This window comes from Pundamilia nyererei, unplaced genomic scaffold (genome assembly GCF_000239375.1).
Source record: "Pundamilia nyererei isolate P.nyererei 1_Seehausen unplaced genomic scaffold, PunNye1.0 scaffold00084, whole genome shotgun sequence".
In the NCBI taxonomy this organism is placed as follows: domain Eukaryota; kingdom Metazoa; phylum Chordata; class Actinopteri; order Cichliformes; family Cichlidae; genus Pundamilia; species Pundamilia nyererei.
The window spans coordinates 2,353,885-2,372,940 of NW_005187485.1; the positions used below are offsets into that span (position 1 = coordinate 2,353,885).

General features: G+C 46.0%; 1 protein-coding gene across 2 annotated transcripts in view; it reads left to right on the forward strand.

Moving 5' to 3' along the window:
* Positions 1 to 18,598, forward strand: part of nr4a3 (nuclear receptor subfamily 4, group A, member 3) — a 19,533-nt gene extending 935 nt beyond the window's left edge. Inside the window, exons 2-9 of one of the 2 annotated variants that reach the window (XM_005738560.1) lie at positions 2,480 to 2,650; positions 3,464 to 3,545; positions 5,936 to 6,771; positions 11,148 to 11,277; positions 12,120 to 12,283; positions 12,397 to 12,596; positions 15,974 to 16,152; positions 17,911 to 18,598. In XM_005738560.1, the coding sequence (XP_005738617.1) occupies positions 3,482 to 3,545; positions 5,936 to 6,771; positions 11,148 to 11,277; positions 12,120 to 12,283; positions 12,397 to 12,596; positions 15,974 to 16,152; positions 17,911 to 18,173 (1,836 nt within the window). In that variant the 5' untranslated portion in view covers positions 2,480 to 2,650; positions 3,464 to 3,481 and the 3' untranslated portion in view covers positions 18,174 to 18,598. The remainder of the gene's footprint in view (positions 1 to 2,479; positions 2,651 to 3,463; positions 3,546 to 5,935; positions 6,772 to 11,147; positions 11,278 to 12,119; positions 12,284 to 12,396; positions 12,597 to 15,973; positions 16,153 to 17,910) is intronic. The other variant, XM_005738561.1, reaches the window with a different exon arrangement.
* Positions 18,599 to 19,056: the final 458 nt, after the last annotated feature.

Consider the following 19,056-nt stretch of genomic DNA (forward strand, 5'->3'; position numbering starts at 1 on the left):
AATTTTTTGAGGGGGTGGTGTCTTTTTATAAAATGTATTTATATACATAGATGTGTGTAAGTGCGTGTTTGTGAGGTTGTGGGTGTGTTTGAGTTTAGATATCGCTCGGCTGTCTGTGCCGGACTGCGCTATGATTTAACCTTCAGTAACATGGAGTGAGCGTACAGTTACCATTAACCCGTATATAATAAAACTGGCCCAAGATACACTGGTACTCAAATTGCCTCCGAATTTCATGAGCCATGTATCGCAGGAAAAACACCCTCAACCATAAAGCCACAACAACATTTCTGAAGCCCACCGTGAAGCATGCTCCAGCAGCTATCGTGCCTCTTGGCCAGTCACATAGTTTATAATAATAAGCTGACAACACCGGGTTGAGGTACTTAAGTAAGTTGCTGGTTTTACCTTCTTTCCCCCCCTCAGTTCCCTCACACACACTCAGGTTTACGCATACACGCACGAACGCGCGCACGCAGGCTCTAGTGACAGGCTCCCACTCAGGGCTGATTTACAGTAGGCTAGGCTACTCGCATATTTCTCTGCTCTCTCCTTTATGTCCTTTCTTTTCTCTGTTTCTGTTTGCTGGAAGCCTCGCGCTGTCCGGGGTTATTGGTGCGAGGGGGCTACCGGGGGCTACCGGCGCTCCGGGGCGCGTGCTTTACAGCTCTTTTGTCGTTCTCTTGGTTACCGGTGCGCGCAGGGCCAGAGCCCCACCGGCCGGCTCGGTCTGAGAATAAAGTAGGGGGAGACCGCGGGTTCATTAAAAAAAAAAGTTAGAAAAAGGCAGAATGTCTCACTTTGTACAAAAATAAGTTTGTTTGAAGTAAAAACACTTCATCTTCATCTCTTTAACTCCCCTCGGAGGCTCTGATTAGAGCGTATTTACGCAGTTACGGGTTTAGCTTCACAACTTTATGTAAGAATGAGATGACTTCAGCTTATTTCAAATTGACTCCCATTTGTGCTGTTACTGTAACAAAATCATTTTTCAGGCCTAAAGATGTCTCTTTTTTTCTCTCAGTGCTCAAATGGCTCCATACACAATTGAATAATGGCTTAACTGTTCCAAATCAGCCTTAATCAAATAAATGTTATACAGCTTGACTTGTCTATTTATTCTGGTTTGTGCTTTTTTGTTTATTCCAACCTATTTGGGGGCTGTTGGGAGGGATTACATCTATATAAGAGCCATATTCCGACAAAAGAACCACCGACAGGGGGTTCGTGGGTGTCCAGTAAATCCTTTGAGAAGTGGTTTAAAGTTTGGTGAAAAGTGGCTACTGACATGAAGCTGCAGGTGCTCCTAGTCTTGATCCGTATGAGGGTTGTGGGTTGTCACCAAGCTGTTTTGCGATACACACAGGGAGACTGCGTGGTCTTCTCAACTTGACCGTCTCATAGAGGGGTCTATGTGTGGCGGAGAGAGAGCCACAGTGAGAGAGAGATAGAGTATATAGGAGTGTGTTACAGAAAGGGGGCGCTCTGGGCCTTGAAATCCTCCGGCCACGGTGCACCCTGCTGCAGTGAGAGGGAGTCGGAGGCGCACGGCGCACGGGAGCCCGCTGGTCTGGTTTCAGGTCCGACTCACAGTTTTCTAGATTTCTCTCTCCCCTCTGGATGAACCCTGAGCAGGCGAATGCGGCGGTGATCAGAGGCAAGAAAAGCGATGGCCCGGAGGCACTGGCGCAAGCTGCTTTTATAAAAGTTGTCACTTTTGTAGGTCTGTATTATGATTTTTTTTCATTATTATTATTTTGTTTCAGAAGTCGTGCATAGTTTGTTGACTGGTGGAATTTCTGTTTTACGGTGCAAAATATCTATTAGGCAGTAATTATAATAATAATAATAATAATAATAATAATAATGGCGAAGACGTTAGTGCTAAAATGAAACCTGTCGCCCACGTAGGCAAAGTTTTGAAATGAACCCAAAGTCCTCAGTTGTGGTTCTCTTTGTAGGATGCACTCAGTGACATATTTATTGTCAGAATTGCCCTGTGTTGGATGTAAAAGTCTAAATCTTATCCCTAATTTGCCTTCCAGCGTGTGCACTGGTAGTTATTTGAATTTGCGCCGTCTCAGCGCAGTGCTTTACATCCCCTGTTATCTCTTTTTACTGCTTTTAAACCCGATAAACTGACTGATTCTCTCAGATGAGATTTTTGTGCCAATAACGATTTGCTTTTGAGATGAAACGAAAGCTTTGCTGGTTGTCTTTAAATTGTACAAAAATGTTTCTCTGTCCGATTTTTTTCTAAAAGTGTGAGGAAATTTTGAACACCGAATTTGAATTTGCTGAAGTTTGTGGAAGCAATTTAAACAAAGGTCTCCATTCTTGAGGGAGAAAAAAAAATAAATTTTCGCTTCTCTTTGAGTAATCTTTTTTTTTTTTTTTTTTTAAGTCTTTACGAGCGTTTGAGGCACTTACCTGATTATTCAGCCTGCCACTGGCTTTAACACAGCCATGTCTCACCCAGGCACAGGTTCGGAAGAGCGCGCCCAGCCGAGCTCGGAGCCCCGGCGGTCGGACACTTCCTTAGCGACGCCCGCCGAGCCCTCCCCGCTCCAGGAGCCCTGCCCCGGCCGCAGCCACGCCACCCCTAAATCCCGGACACCCAGCACCATTCAGCGCGAGGCTCTTTCACCAGGTACAGAAACAAGCGCTCAGTCTGTCTTCACTTTCATCTTGCCCTTTTTCTCTTTCTTTCTTTTTTAATCTCTTTCTCATCTGATGCTTTTGTAACGAGTGCAGCGGCTCTGACACTTTCATTTCGTGTTGCTGTTGTGGAGTGCTTGGTGATATGAGTCGGGTGATTGTTTTATTGTGGGGGGAAAAGAAAAAAACAACATTCCCAAAAATTGAAAAAAATATATATATACATATATATAATTTTTATTTAGTAGTTTAAAACACAGGGGTTAGATCTGAATATCAGCTGGTAGGCAGTCGTTTTATTTATGTGTATATTTATGCTCTCCTGTTAAAGGTCAAAATATGAGTTGAAGTTTCCTGAATGTTCTGGTGATCTGTTTGTGCTGCAGTCGTGAGCCCATGTGTATGTGTGTGGGTTGATTTTGTCTGGCAAGTGAGCTGACATTTCAGTCATTAAGATAAGACAATTCTGAGGCCAGGCACACCTATATCCAAAACCTGGAGGCGAAATGTGAATCATATATATATTTATATATAATACAATCACACACACACACAATTTTGTCCATTGTAATTCAATATAGAAACTACACTGTATACCCTGAAGTAACTGGTTGTGTAAGTGTGTCTCTGTGCTTTGTGTTTTGTTTTTTTGTTATTTTTGTGTGCACAGTGTAAAGGGAAAAAAGTAAAAATCACTCTACGCTGTGGGACGCTGACTCCCCGAAAATGTTTTATAGTTTATTGATATAAAGAAAATCTGTGTTTTTGTAATTTATGTCTGCACCTTCATGTTTTCATTTGTTAGATCTATGGCATTCTGACAATGAACAAGCGCACTCAGTTATTGGAACAGCTGCAGTTTGTCCAGTTGAAATGCACACCTCGAGGTTAGAGACTGTTTCCCTTTGCCTCACTATGCTGCACCACCTATGTCTGACTCTGCTTGGGTTGTCTGTCCTCTTGCTTGCACACACACACACACAAACAGACACATATGCACACAACTGCTTCAATGCAAGTGTCATAAAGGCGACCCGATGGTGGTATTGGGCTTTTGAGAATCCCCTACACTGACTTGCTTTGGTGACATTAACAACTAAGAAGCTCCGGTGATGGATCTCTATTTGCACTTGTGGTGAGTGTGTAAAAGAGGATGCAAGTTTGTAAGCATGGGTGTGTGAGTGAAGGTTAGACACGCCAACAAAAGTCAAGTAACGAAGACGGTGAGACACTCGCAGAGACGAGTGGTTTTACAGGTTTTCAGGATAAGGGTGTATGCTTTTGGTAGAATGAACATATACAAGTCCATGTTGACATCGTGAACATTATAAGCAGATGAACACACGTGGTGGTGGTGGTGTGTGTGTGTACCAGAAGGAATTTCTTTACTCACCCGACAGACAAACATCACACTACTTTGTAGCCTTCCTACCCTTTTCTCTCTCATTCTTTCATCTCTTCACAGAAAAACCAGAAATTTACCATATTTAAATATAAACATGTGCATGTGCCACGTGCAGTAAGTCTTGCACACATTTCTACACTGATGGCCCCTAATCTGAGGCTTGACCTACTGACACAACACAGAGAGCCGCAACCTTTACCACTGTACTCTCCTTTTTTCAGTTTGTTTTTTCTTTCTCTGGTTCTCTTCCTCCTCTGATGCCTAATCAGTTTAAAAAAAAGGTCTTTAGGTATAGCCCAGAAAGGCCCCGTGACGCCCTTAATGCTGCATGTGTGTTTTTCCACGTGGGTTGAAGAGCTGGTCACTCGCAGAAGAAGAAAGAAAATCTTTATGACGTCAAGCACACGTATGCCTACAGCTTGACTCATATCCTCAATTAAAATAAAAAGAAGGAAAGAAATGTAGCAGCTTAATGAGCCTGCTGATACACTATGCTTGCATATTTAATGGTTAATATAAAAATTAATAAGAATTATTTCAAAGAAAAAATATTTATAGCAAAGAATTTAAAAAAAAATTATTTATCTCAAAATATATATATATATATATATAAAAAATCAGGACTATTTTCCTTTTTTTTCTTCCTTTATAAATAGATAAAAGTTCAGGTGAGACCGCTTTGGCGGAGGTATTTGTGAACGCTTTAACAACTGCAGGAACGATATATCCCGTATTTGACTAGACAAACATGACGTACAGGGAAAGGGGGCGATTACGGCAGAGCGCGCGCATGCTGGGCGTCAATGGGAGCAGCGCAGTGTTGACAGTTCCCTGCTCGGGAGAGACGAGCAAACACCACAAAACCCTGCCTGCGCTGACACTCATGACTGATTATTATTATGCACACACACACACAGACACACGTGCAGACGCACGCAAACGCAGGCGTTGTATATTACGTAAGAGTTTTGATAAGACCATATAGTCCACACACAAACACACACACAGAGAAACGATGAGCTGGTGGCCTGTTGCTGTAGCAGAATTAAATCAAGGGGGGAAAGTGAAGACATGTCGACTGGCGTCTGCAGCAGTTAGAGGAAATATCTGTGTCTGCGTGTCCGTCTTTATCTCAGTGTGTGTGTGCATGAGAGGGTGTGCGTGCACGCGTGTGTGTGAAGGGTCTGTGCAGCAAGCATCCAGCACCACCATGGGGTTCCATTATTATTTAATGTTATCTCATCTGCTTTTCCATCTGACTAACCAGAATACACACACATACAGATTCTTGTATTTGAGCTTCAGGATCATCAACTGCAGCTTCTCTAACTTGACTAACTAGGAAAATCAGCAATGTTCGAAGTTTTGTGTGTGTGTGTGTGTTTCAGTATTCAGGGTTTTTTTTCCCTTTTTTTGCTGTACTTACTCAGTGCAAGTGCAAGAAGTGTTAACAGCAGAAATGGGTGTAAATTGCATCAAATGGAAAGATTTGGTTAAAGCTTTTCACAGCCTCTTCATTGAAAGAAAAACTTTTATAACACTCTGCAAACTGCCTGTTCCAATAGAGCTGTGCAGATTGTTTTTGTTTCTTTTTTTTTAAATTTTTTAATGGTTGACCCTGTTTAGTGTTACCATTGTGTGCATGTGCATCCAATAGAGTCTGCCTGTATCCTGCAGATTTACTGAACATGAAGCCCTGCTTCTCTGATTAAATCACTGTTTGTAAAATGTCATAAATTCTTCTTCTCTGCCCAGTGATTGTTGCTATATAGCTGTGCCCTACTAACATGGGAATGTGAAGCTTTTGGGATACATGTGGTCTGATGTGGCACGCAGCTCTAACCTGCGTGTGTGCTCTGTTTCCTCCGACAGATATGCCCTGTGTGCAGGCTCAGTACGGGCCGGCCCCTCCAGGCTCAGCCTACTCTGGCCAGTCCTTCAGCTACCAGACTGAAAGCTACAGCTCTGACCTCATGACCCCCGACTACACCAAGCTGGACCTGGGTGGGGGTGAGATCTCTGCAGCTGCCACCACCTCTCTCCCAAGCTTCAATGTCTTTGTGGACGGGAGCTACGAGCCTAAGTCCTCGTGCCTCTACCAGATGCCCACGCACAGGCCCACCATCAAAAAGGAGGAGGAGAGCTACCCAACTGCCCCACCCCTGGAGGCCATGTCCTCCTCCACCATGTACTTTAAACAGTCTCCCCCTTCCACTCCGACAACCCCGTCTCTGCCACCCCAGCCGGGCACCTCCTTCCTGTGGGGGGAGGAGCACCCCCTGGCTCCTTCTCACCCTCACTCTCTACCTTCCAGCCTGGAGACCGGCCCCCTCAAGTCCCCCCGTTTTCCGCACTTCTACCAGCATTCGCCGCCCCACAGTGGAGGCAGCGTCGGCGGTTATGATAGCCTGGGAGGAGGGCTGGTTCGCACCTCTTCTTCCTCCTCTTCCTCCTCCTCATCAGTTTCCCATCCTCACGTCCCACCCCTGGAGCAGCCTCTGTACCAGCTGCACCGCGGAGCAGGGAGCAGCAGCCTCGCCTTTCGCTCCCTGGCACTTGGACCTTGTGGCCCTCTACTAGCAGACAGCTTGCCCTCTCCACCCCCGCGTGGCCCACAGGGAGAGGGAACCTGCGCGGTGTGTGGAGACAACGCGGCTTGCCAGCACTACGGCGTACGCACATGTGAGGGCTGCAAAGGCTTCTTCAAGGTAAAAAAAACAACAACAACCCACAGCTATTATTAAAGTCTTCCTCTAGTTTCAACCGTTCTGGTCTTTGGTTTTCTTTTGGTTTCTTGTACTTCTGAGTCTTGTGGTTTCTAATAAGACATCACGCACCTGTCCCTCATTTGTACCCCTCTGCATCTTTTGAAGTATTCCTTCTTGTTTCTAACCTCTCACATTCATAACAGACTTTCCATCTTTAAAATCTCAGCCAGAATCTGTAAACTGGCTGCAAGCTGACTGACGTATTTAAGTCGGAGCAGTTTGCTAGCATTTGCCTTGCTCCCACTCTACACCCTTCTCTGTACTCTCTAAATCGTCTTTAGAGTCATTGCGAAAGCACAACACACCCACAGGGGTCGTTTCTCCCAGCAACCAAGTGGGCAAAGTGTGCATAAGCACTGGCTCTGTGTATATGTGTGCGTGTGTGTTTGTGATTGCTTGCATGAGAACACAGGATGATAAAAACATATATTCTCTCCAAAATAACAGCTGTGTTCAGGAGCTCAGATACTCAGAAATAACGCGGTGTGCAAGCACGTAATGGTGAAGGAATCCTTCTTGAAATCAGTTTTCTGACGGCGTGTTTTTAGTCAATTGGCGGCCACGAATTTGACCACAATTCTCTTGCATAATGCTCAACCCGATATGAATCTGTTTGAAATTTGGTCCCTCAAGTGATTCAACCTAACACTTCTGAACCTGCTGTCTCACATCCCATGTTGCCGCACGTGCTAACGCGCTGACAACAGTTTAACACAATCCAAGAGCCGGTTTTTAGTCAGACTCATTTTCCATTTTCCTCATGCTGCAAGTCATAAAATACAACAGACGTGACAAGCGAGATATTATATTGCTGTGCATGTGCGTGTATACATATATATTTGAGGCTTAGTGGCACATCACTTGGAATTACAGTGAACTCGCACTCGGTGACAGTGGAGTAATTCATTTGCACAGTTTTTGAATTAAAACATTTTCCGGCACACTTGTTAAGCATTCTATTGGCTGCACGAGACGAGAGTTAAAATTAAGAGACAGCAAGAAGGAGGGTGCACACACCGAGGTAATTGAATAATGCCTCTGGTAGGTGGAAATGAATTATCCTTCCTTTCAATTAGTTTCACAATTTGTTTTTATTTAGTAATTAATGAAAGCAGCGTCTGGTGGCAGCAGGCTGCGGGCTGTCTGCTCGCTGCAGTGTTCCCTCCGCAGCCACAAAGCCTGTCAAACCTCGCTATGTTTCCTTTACACTCCCTCTCACACACACACACACACACACACACACATACACACACATATGCAGATGCAGCGAGCCATCCCCGCCTCACGCAACATATGCAGGCAACCACACATATAGAAAAACATACTGTAACATGTGTTTTTTTCACACTGTTACCCCGTGAATCCAGGATGCAGCGGCAGCAGCAGAAACTAAATCGTGTGTCTCACACACACCTGCTCCTTGTTCACATATTCTCAGGCACATCACCTCCATTATCCTGATGGTTTTATTGTGCCCGAAAAATATTTTCCTGATTATATTTAATTATCCATGAATAGTTATTAGGCATTAAACCGTTGTAGAGGCTTGCTGTAAATTATTATTTCATTAGTGCAATTTGAAGCACATTTTCCCCGTGAATTAATTTTAGCTCTTAAACAAGTCAGGGTTGTTGTTTTTGGGTTTTTTTTGGGCATGTTTATTATTTTGAATAATGTGTTCCATTCACGGGTTTCCATTAATTTAGTGAACCTATTCAGTATTTCAATTTTTAAAATAAAATAAAAAACTATTCCAACTGTTAGTATATTACATTATGTTATCAAAAAAAAGAACATTAAAGTCCCCTGTTTCCATGCACCCACTGTACTAACCAACCGGTGAGCTGTTTTAGACCTGCTACACACTGTTTTAGTTTACCTTGGTATGTTAGTCCTAGAAATTATGGTAAGCATCCGTGTGCTGGTGAAGATAATTGGAAAAACAAGGTCGGAAACGTGTAAGCTGATCATATAAACCCAGTGTGTAGGATTTTAGAGTTATAAAAACAGTAAAGTCAGCTCACGGATACAGATGTCTACATGTGTTTTTGCACTTTTTTGACGGCAGAAACTGAGAATCAGCGGTCGGAAGCAACCAGAGGGGGGTTGGGATTTAAGATGGGTTGGAGAGGGCAAAGTCCCTCAAGGCTTTTAATTTAAGCCGAGGCTATTAGTACATGTTACATGTCAAGAATCTGTCTCTGCACGCCTCTGTCTGGCCCCTACAACAGCCACAGTATCTGCACTCCTGTCAGAATACTTTCAATTGTGAATGTGCTTTCAGTGCACACCACTCATTCCTCAATTCTGACTCAACATCTAACTGAAACTTTTTCACTTTAATCCAGTTCCTGCCCACAGAAACAATATGGCCTGGTGCGAAGTAAATTTAAACTTGTTATTTTAATGAAATTTGGGGTAAACACGAGGAAAAATGACAGGGAAGATTAAATTAATTGAACTAGAACAAAGTGTACTACACACACACATACACACACACACACACACACATATATGTATGTATATTTACACATCACATCAGAGACTAGTTATAGCTTTGAAGCTTTGATAGTGACTCCAGTCATCGTTTTTGCTGATTATTAGAAAGCAAAGTCACAAGAGCCCCAACCAACACACACACACAAACGCAGACACACAGATGATAACAGACAGACAGAGAAGAGAAAGGGCCAGCGCTCGCTCATGAGAGCTTAATTTATCGAGCCCTTAATTGATGATTGCAAACTCAGGCTTTTCTTGGAAACAGACATCTAAATTAAGCCTGAGGTCACTGAAGAATTTCCTCCTTGAACAAACAGCAGGGTTAACTTAGCTTATAGACTACTCCACTTTCACCTTTATGCGCACCGCCCAGCACACCGCCAGGGAAACCGGAGATTTTAAAGTTTCAGAGAGGAAAACACAAAAAAGAGTCACAGTTATCTTTAGAACACGCTCCGGGCGTGTTCGCGTGGGCTTTACTGTTGGTTAGTATCGGGAAAAATCGCGTAAATGACTCCGAACCTCTTTAAAAGTGTAAATAAAAGTTTGCGCACGGAAGACTTGTGCGTCATTCAGCCTTCCTCATGTTTAATCCGGACACCATCTAACTGGATGCATCCCCCACCCCCCTTTCTCGACCACATTAATGACCATAACTTACTTATCCTCGCGCGCACGGGTCGCCGACCATTGAAGGGATGAAAGGAGACATTCACAGCGATCTGCGGTGCCATGGCAACGACTCTCATCCGGCACTGGCGCCCATTACGCGTCGGTTCCGCACTCGCGCCGAAGCATATGGAATAATTGGTGTGTTATTGGTCTCCTGGGGGGGACGGGCATGTGCGGCGCGAGGGGTTCCTAATTGGATTTATTTGTTTTGATGTGTTTTAGAAGCGTTAAAGAAGCCGTGGCACTTCCGTTATGTGTAAATTACAGTTCAGTTATAGGCGCTGCCTGAGTGGAGTGCTGGAGTCACAGCGGGTAAACGCGGTGGTAAAGTGAGTATTTGTGGGGGTTTTACGGTGTTGTCATCGCAGGTTCACCCCCGAGTTTAATCTCCTGTCAGACACGGGCAGCGTGGAGCCTTCGGGCCTCATTGAAACTGATAATGTCGGTCTGCGGTCTGTTCGTGCTGCGAGTGAAGAACTTCGTGCTTTTACTAGGACGGTCCGTTCAAAGTATTGCCTTCAAACATGACTTCACGCGGTCACGAGCGCGCAGGATTGCGCGCGCACTACAATCTCACTTATTGTCCTCCCTGTATTCGCTGAGCCCCCCTCTCCACTCCCTCCCACGTACGTGGCCCGTTTCTGATTTCATTTTAATAAGGTCAGTAATAATCGCGCGAGCCAGCGGAGGAGAAAACAGCTCCCGCGGGGCCCATTGAGAGAGGCGCGATGCGCGAGGCCCCGAAGGTGCCACGAGCTGACCCGCGAGCTTCACAAACAATCTGATCAGGCAGCTTTCGCGGCCGCTCGTCCCCCACCCCTCTCCACCTCACCCACCCAACTCTACCCCGTCTCAAGGGACCCGCCTCCGCACGCCACGCGCTGGATCTCTATTGTCAGCTGCGGCGCTAATAAAATTGTCCCTCCTGCAGGCGAGGCTTGTTGGGAAATTAATTTTATCTAATTATACTGATGTCACCGCCGCCTTTCAGCGCGTAATTAAAATCTGACCTGCGAGCTTCGCTTTCATTCTTTGACGGGCAAGGAAAAAGAGAGAGAGAAATTGAATTAAACAAATCAAATATTAGGTGTTGATTGTGTTTGGAGGCTGATTATCGGCATGCCTGTTTCTTCTTTCTCCAGCGCACCGTGCAGAAAAACGCCAAGTATGTCTGTCTGGCCAGTAAGAACTGTCCTGTGGACAAGAGGAGACGCAACCGCTGCCAGTACTGCCGCTTTCAGAAGTGTCTGAGCGTGGGGATGGTGAAGGAAGGTAGGAGATCACACACCTGAATCACACACACACAAACAAGCACATATGCACACAACAGCTTCAATGCAAGTGTCATAAAGGTGACCCGATGGTGGCATTGGACTCTTGAGAGTTAATCCTAATAATGCAACACTAATCAGACCTGCAGTCAGTGATCATAGCCCCCGTCTCTGCAGTCAGTGGTTAATAGGCCGGTAATGGCCCAGCCTGTGGTAGCATCACACAACTGTCTATGCAGAAACGCCTGTCTGTGGTTGGAAGAAAGTATGATACACATCATACCAATTAGTCCCTGCCACCTTTAAAGCCCCTGAGTTCAGTGTTGTTTAGCAGAGCCTCAAAGCTGACCATCTTACGCAAAGATTCTCCCGTTATGTCATTGTGTTCACCACATCTGATGCGTTGACTGTTGCTACATAGTGCACACACACAGACAGACACGTTTCGATGATGTGTAGAATCAGCGTGACACTCAAACTGCCCCCATTCCCATGAGGTTTGTCACCTGTCTCACACCCTGTAATACCCCCACCCACATATCCACATGCATAAACGCAAACAAACCCACACAAAATGCATACTGGATGTCTCTGTGTTGCATTAACACACGTCCGTCTACAGCCTGCAGAACAGCTCCACTGCCATCTGCTGGCTCGTGGCCTCCTGTGTGTGGAGATCGTGGCAATGTTGGGAGCACTCCTGCAGAGAGCTCTCCCAACCTTTTAGTTGTTATTTCGCTGTGATGAAAAGCTGATATCAAGCCGGTCCGCTGGACGGTAGAACTTGACTGTGCATGCAGAGTTTATATTTCCACGTCCAACTTCTGTGTTTCTCTGTTTTAGTGGTGCGTACTGACAGCTTGAAGGGGCGTAGAGGTCGTCTGCCTTCCAAACCAAAGAGCCCCCTGCAGACGGAGGCATCTCCTCCTTCTCCACCCCTCAGCCTCCTCTCTGCTCTGCTCAGGGCTTATTCTCACTGCACACCTCGTGACCTTGACTACAGCCAGGTAACCCATGCCCTTAACAATTCATTTCAACTGGAGAAATGCATTAGTTTATTTTCGAATACAGATAGTTTACAAGTTATTTCAGTAATTTCTCTTCTTTTCTTGATCTGCAGTTCAGCGCTGCCGACCCGCCATCCTCCTCCTCGGACGTCGAACACATCCACCTCTTCTACAGGCTACTCACCATCTCGATGGAGACCACAAGGTGCTGGGCGGAGAGGCTGCCCGGCTTCTCCGAGCTTCAGCGTGACGATCAGAACCTGCTCATAGACTCCGCCTTCCTGGAGCTGTTTGTGCTGCGATTGGCTCACAGGTAACTAGGCAGAAATGGAGCCTCTTTTAACACCTGTTTTAAACTTGGATGTCCACTCCTATGCACACCTCTCAAGCTTTTGAACCACACCGACTTACACTTGTACGGGCAACTTTGTTTTGCTTAGCGTCTCAGAAACAAGAGGCACTTAAACCCTTTCCGATTAAAGTACAGTGCATAACTGTGCTGGCAAAGCTGTGTGCTGCTGTGTTGGTGTATCTCCAGAGTGGGAGGAGTGGAGCTGAGTAATCGCCATATGAACCAAATTATGAATGGAGTCTGTAGCTATGACAGCAGCTACACCCACAGAGTTCCGCTCTGCTCGTCTGATATCTGACGCACAGAGAGATCTGTGTGTGTGTTCTGCGGGCTAAAACTGTGCTAACATTGTGAACTGTGAATTGACAAGATCAATTTCCATCTCAAAGTTAGTCAGCTGAGTAACTGAAAAGAGCCGCTGTTATGGAAGGAAATACATATTCAGTTCAGCTGACCGACATAAAAACACAATGGGCTTCATTTACCTCATGCGCCCCCTGATGTATGTATGTGTGTGTGTGTGTTTGAGCAAGAGAGCACGTGTGTGTCTCACTGATGGATACCTGTGGTGCCATTGTGACTGCCCCGGCCCATCTTTGCCTCAGAATTACCCTGGGTTACCAGTTTGCTCTTGCAAGGCATGCGGCTGGTTAAATTTATGGGTAGAAGATGGTGGCGGTGGTGGGGGGCTACAAGCTCATCTCTTTGTCTGCGCTGTCGTCTAGGGCAGAAGACCAACACAGTGAGACACGCACACTTACTCACACTCGCTGATGATGTAGAATCCCAACTTTCTGTCCTCCTCCCAGCGTAGGTCCAGGTGCAGGGTGGGTAGAGGATGGGCGGTGCCATCACAGTCCCAGCAGGAGGGGTGATCAGGCTGAGACTCTGACTCACTCTAAAGGGTGGACTCATAGGGGCCTCTTTCAAACACACGTACACACACAGACACACACTGCTCATCTTCCAATCGGCCAAACTCCCACGGCAGAGAGGAAAATGCACACAAACACAGCGCTGTCTTATTTTCTCTGTCTTCCATGGGAGCGATGGATGCAGCGCATCTCCTCGCTGACCCCGTGCTGAACCTAGATGCCCCGCAGACCCTCACTCAAGCGTGCGTCTGTGTGCTTGTGAGTGTGTGCTCAGAGTGCATAGAGTAAATTTGCTTCGTTCTTCTGGGCCGGCATTGCTGTAAGCACCCCGTTACCTAACAGTTTCTGTGGTTATTGGTCGATTACCGTGGTGACAGCGTAGTCAGGGGTGAGTGGAATGTGTGGCAGACATCCACCTGTGCTTGTGTGCGTGCGTGCATCTGCCTAGATACGCATCTACCAGCCTGTCTGTGTATTTTTGCTCCAGTGGCACTATCTCACACGGGTGAAATGGTCCTGTGAGATATTATTTGGTCAGCTCTGTGTTTACTTAATCACAGAAATACAGCCGGTATGTTGTGGAAATAACAGGTACTAATATACATCACCAAACGTGCATCGACGAGGACTGTTCACGCTCATGTTCGCGAAATTCTCCAAAAATGACCCTGCTGACGCTAAACTTTTAATAAAGTTTTGAATTTTGACCGATCTCCCCTTCAAGAGGTGTTCTGGAGCAATGCTGTTGATTTTAGTCCCTCAAATCACATTGTGCTCCTGTGCCCCTGTGATACACGCTCGATCAAATCAGAAACACTTCAGCTTTAATTTTATTTCGGGGAAAAGTGAGCAATGACTGTGCTGGTCTGGTTGTCTGTGTTGAATATTCCTCCCTCAGATGCCTTCAGTGCATTACAGTCAAATCCTGCAAATTCACGAGGCACAACATGGGGAATGTGGAACGTAAACGACGATCATCCCTCCAGTCGTCTACTGCGGTACCTTTGGTCTTGAATGCTGCAGACCTTTCCACTAAAAACTGCTTTTTTGTTTATAAGAGAAGATCCAGCTTTCATCACCAGCGATGAGCCCCAACATGACCGTGGGGCCAGTTTGACACAGAAGTTAAGTGGTCTGTGTGCAAGTCTGAGGCCCCGGGTGTAATCGCAGGCGCACAGGTGCAGGAGTTCAGAGCAGAACTTCCAGGGAGTGATCTAAAAATATGAATTTTGCTGGCTTCAAGGGTGCTCAATGATATAACTTTGATCAGCCAAGTACAAGTTTTGAGTTTCACATGCGGAACATTAAGGTCGCACCTCGTGCAGCAATGAGAAATTAGGTGAATCTGTTCTGTGAGAGATGTTTGACAAGAAGTCAGGACTTCAACCTCAGCCTACAGGAGATGATACGAGGGATCGAAATCAAAAACAAATTTGCTGTTCTTCCCCAGCAATAGGTGAGAATAGGTGAGGGGCATCGTTTCTCAACCTCTTCCTGTTATTCACTTTCTTCTCTGTGCTCTCTTCTTGTGATTTCCTGGAAGTACAAAGAATATTTTGGTCCCGATCGCTGGTGCTAATTGTTTTTGATGTTAGTTGTTAATGCTTTCTCATGTATGTGCATGTGTCTGGCCTAACGGCGTGTCTCTTTTGAACTGAGTCTAATTAGACACAAATAGCGTTGCAGTTTATCCTCATAACTGCCAAACCAAAGTTTGTGCAGGGTGCAATTTGAGGCTTTCCTCCCTTTCCACACTAATCCCCCTCTTTGCTCTCTCTCTCTTTAATATCATCTGTTTTCCAAGTACACACTTTCTCCCCTAGATCTTCCATCTCTCATAGTTTATCCTTCTTCAACTAAACACAGTTGCAGCTCTCCAAAGAAGAGCGGGCTCCTATTTTAGAGACTAATAGAGACCAGTCATAGGTCTCCATCATCCTCTGCTTGCACTCTCTCTCTCTCTCTCCCTCCTTCTCTGCTTGATGTCAAAGAAGTGGGATGTTGTGTGTCGTGAGTAAGTGATGGTTAAATACATCTGAGAAGACTTTTCATTTCCTTATTAAAACCTTGTGTTTCCACTGCACACCACAGCCTGGGCACATTAAAGCCATAACAGTTTATCTATCTGCAAATATACACGCACACACAGAGCAACCCTCTGCCCTAACCCTTCACCCCACCCTGCCGCAAGGAAACGCAGGAATGTTTTAAAATGCTGTAATTTGGAAACACAACCTTAATCAGCTGCATGCTTGTGTTTGATGTGTGTCCCGTTTCTGCGTGAGTGCGCACACTGCCAGGTTTCTCATTGTTTTTTATTGTAATTGTTTCCTTGCCCCAGCATCTCAAGCTATATTTACAATACATGAGGGAAAATACAGTTTTCTCTGGAAAACGGCGATCTAATCAGTCCACCATTTCCTTCTTTTTTTTTCCCCCTTCCTCTTTCTCTCGGTTCCTCAGATCGATGCTGTCGGAGGATAAACTAGTGTTCTGTAACGGCTTGGTGCTGCACAGGTTCCAGTGCCTTCGTGGGTTCGGAGAGTGGCTGGACTCCATCCAGGAATTCTCCGCTCACCTCCAGAACCTAAATCTGGATACCTCTGCCTTCGCCTGCCTGGCCGCCCTTGTGCTGCTCACAGGTAACCACAGATTTTCAATCACGAGCTTACTAGCGAGAGGAACAAGAATCAAGGGGTCCTAATTCTGTGGTTGCATATAGTCACCTGTGCTCAAAGTTATTAACATCGCCTCTCCACTCCTCATAAACACTGCGAATCATTTAAGCTGAACATGAATATACAGATAAAACGCTCGCTCGCGCGCGCAAACACACACACACGCGCACACACACACACACACACACACACACACACACAGCATCTTCCTGTTGTCCGGAGCTTTGCCTCCTGGTGATTCAGTGTGACAGTGATCAGGTGGACACATCCTCTAACGTCAGACACACGCTTAAAGACACACATGTGCATGCGTGTTCCCACACATCTCTGCCCCGAAACAAGAACCTGATACCCAGAAGCACCTGCTGCACCTGCCACACACCTGGCCCTCTAATCAGTGTTCATGTGTGAAAAATGAAAGGAGAATCACAGCCTGCTCTGAGAGCACACACGCTGCAGGCGAGGCAGATTTAGTTTTTTAAGTAAAATGCATCAGGCGACAGAGACTAGTCTGCAGTTAAGTGTTTATATTCATCTTTTTAAAACAGTTTTAGGGTGTTGGATGCTGTAAAGTAATGTGCAGTAGCTAAAAAAAAAAAGAATTAAATTAAATAAAAAAATCCCCCTCCCCCTGCTTTTAGCTTCCTTATTTCACCCTGCCCCCGCCGCCTCCTCTTCCTCAACCTCTTTCTGTCTGAGCCCTCCAACCCCATCCTCACCCTCTGGGGGAGCACTTAACTCTGTTCCTGATCGACCAGCCCACCGTGGAGCGCGGCTCTGGAATGGCGTCTGCGGTGTTCTCAGTGGCGCTCTGCCACCTCGGCAAAGCACACAGCGCAAAGCCACGACAGAGCCACCAGAGCCACCAGGCGATCGACCGCTTCAGAGTGGCCTGTGCAGAAAGGCAGTCATCGATCTCTCCCCGGGAGCTCACGCTCATAGAGAAAGAAGGGGTAGGGAGAGCGGGAAGAAAGACAGGGAAGCGGAATTGTGTGGCGAGAGGTCTGAAAGCCGCGCTGAAAGGAGGGCCGGAGTGACTCTGCAGCGGCAAACACAACAAACAAAAGAGTCACATAAACAAACAGTAAATAAGCTTCGGATAATGGATACCTCAAAGTGAGACGGGTCTTAGTGGCAGCCTCCCTGCAGCACAGCTCGTAGTGTGCCTGTATGTGTGTGTTTGTGTTTGGGGGGCTGGACACCCTGTTCTCTGCAGAATGAGTTAGTGTCACATTAAGCCTTGTACGAGTGCCACTGGAGTTGCTATGGGCAGCAGTGTGTGCATTTCTAATTTCATTTTGCTGCTCACAGGGCCACATAATCAGCTAACTGTTGAGCACTTCTGTTCTGCTCTTTGTCTTAATTTCTGAAATTGCACTGACTTTTTTTTCTGTGCAAATGTTTAAAAAAAGAAAATAAAAAATGTGCTCATATAGCCGTGCATGTGGACGTACACCAGTGAGAAGGGGGCTTATTAGATTAGACTGAGTATTGATCTGTAGTGAATGAGCCAGGTTAAGGCCTGTTAAGAACATGAGCCATACGGGCTAATGAGGTGGAATTCAATATAAAAGAAGATGTAGCTAATGCTCTTTCAGCTGAATGAGCTCTGATGTATGTATATGTGTGTGTATTTTTTTTCCCCACTGACTTTATTTTGGCCATTTAATGATTATTCTCCTAACATCTCTTTCTCCGTCTTTCTTTCTTGCGAATCTACAGAGCAAATGCCCGGTCTGAAGGACTCAAAGCGGGTTGAGGAGTTGCAGAATAAAGTGATCTGTTGTCTCAGAGACCACCTGGGCTGCAGTCCTTCATCCTCCTCGTCCAAAGCCGCACCTTCTCTGAGTCGTATTTTGGGTATAAGGGAAGAGCTTCGTTCCCAGAGGACCCAAGGCCTTCAGCGAATCTTCTACCTGAAGCTGGAGGATCTGGTAGCGCCTCCGCCACTGATTGACAGGTTCCTGGACACTCTGCCCTACTGACGACTCGGGCTAACCATGCAGCAAAATGAACCCACGTCACGTCCTGTCAAGGCCTTTCCCCAAAGGAGCATGCAAACACACCCAGAAGAGAGAGAAGAGGCACTCTCTCTCTCTCTCAAGACTGATGCAGCGCACGGAGAGCCAATCTAATATTTTTGACTCGACGGGGACAACCAAACGAGAGCGCCTTTCACTCAAACGGACTACCAGCTAAATGCTTTTCACCTGTATAAAAGACAATTACTCAAACGCTTTACCACTTTTTATTTGGTCCTCCTGTTTCGCCCCACGCTGGGAGGAGGGGGAAGGATGATGAGGCTGAGATGGACAGGAGAAAAGTGACTTTTTTTTCTTTTTTTTTTGACTGTCCTCGCTCCATCTGGGTTGCAGCTTATTCGGCAAAAAAAACAAAAAACAAAAAAAAACAAAGAAAGAACCGACGTTCATGAGTACTGTTTATCTGTGTTTCGGCCTGGCTCGTTCTGTCTGAGGACTTCCATTTAGAAAGGAGGGCTGGGAGAGGTGGCGATGTAAAAGAGAGAGTGCGGGGAGGGGGAGGTGATCGTTCCGAAATGTGCCGACATGTCAGAGGTGGAGCGGCGTAGGCGTAGGTGGGCCAAAATGTTACGACGCAGGACACAGGTGTTTCATAAACACATGGAAGTGGCTGTTGAGGCGGGCTCTTAATTACAAGTGCAATTCCTTAAGTGCTATCGCGCCACAAGAGGAAGGGATGGAGGAGGAGGGGAAATCTAATTTCAAACTCTAAATTATTTTAATACAAAAACTTGTCCTGTACTGTCAGTAGCTAAAAAGAAAGACAGTCTCCCATCTTGCTTTAGACAGCAGAGGAGATACTGTGCACTAACGATCGATGACTGAG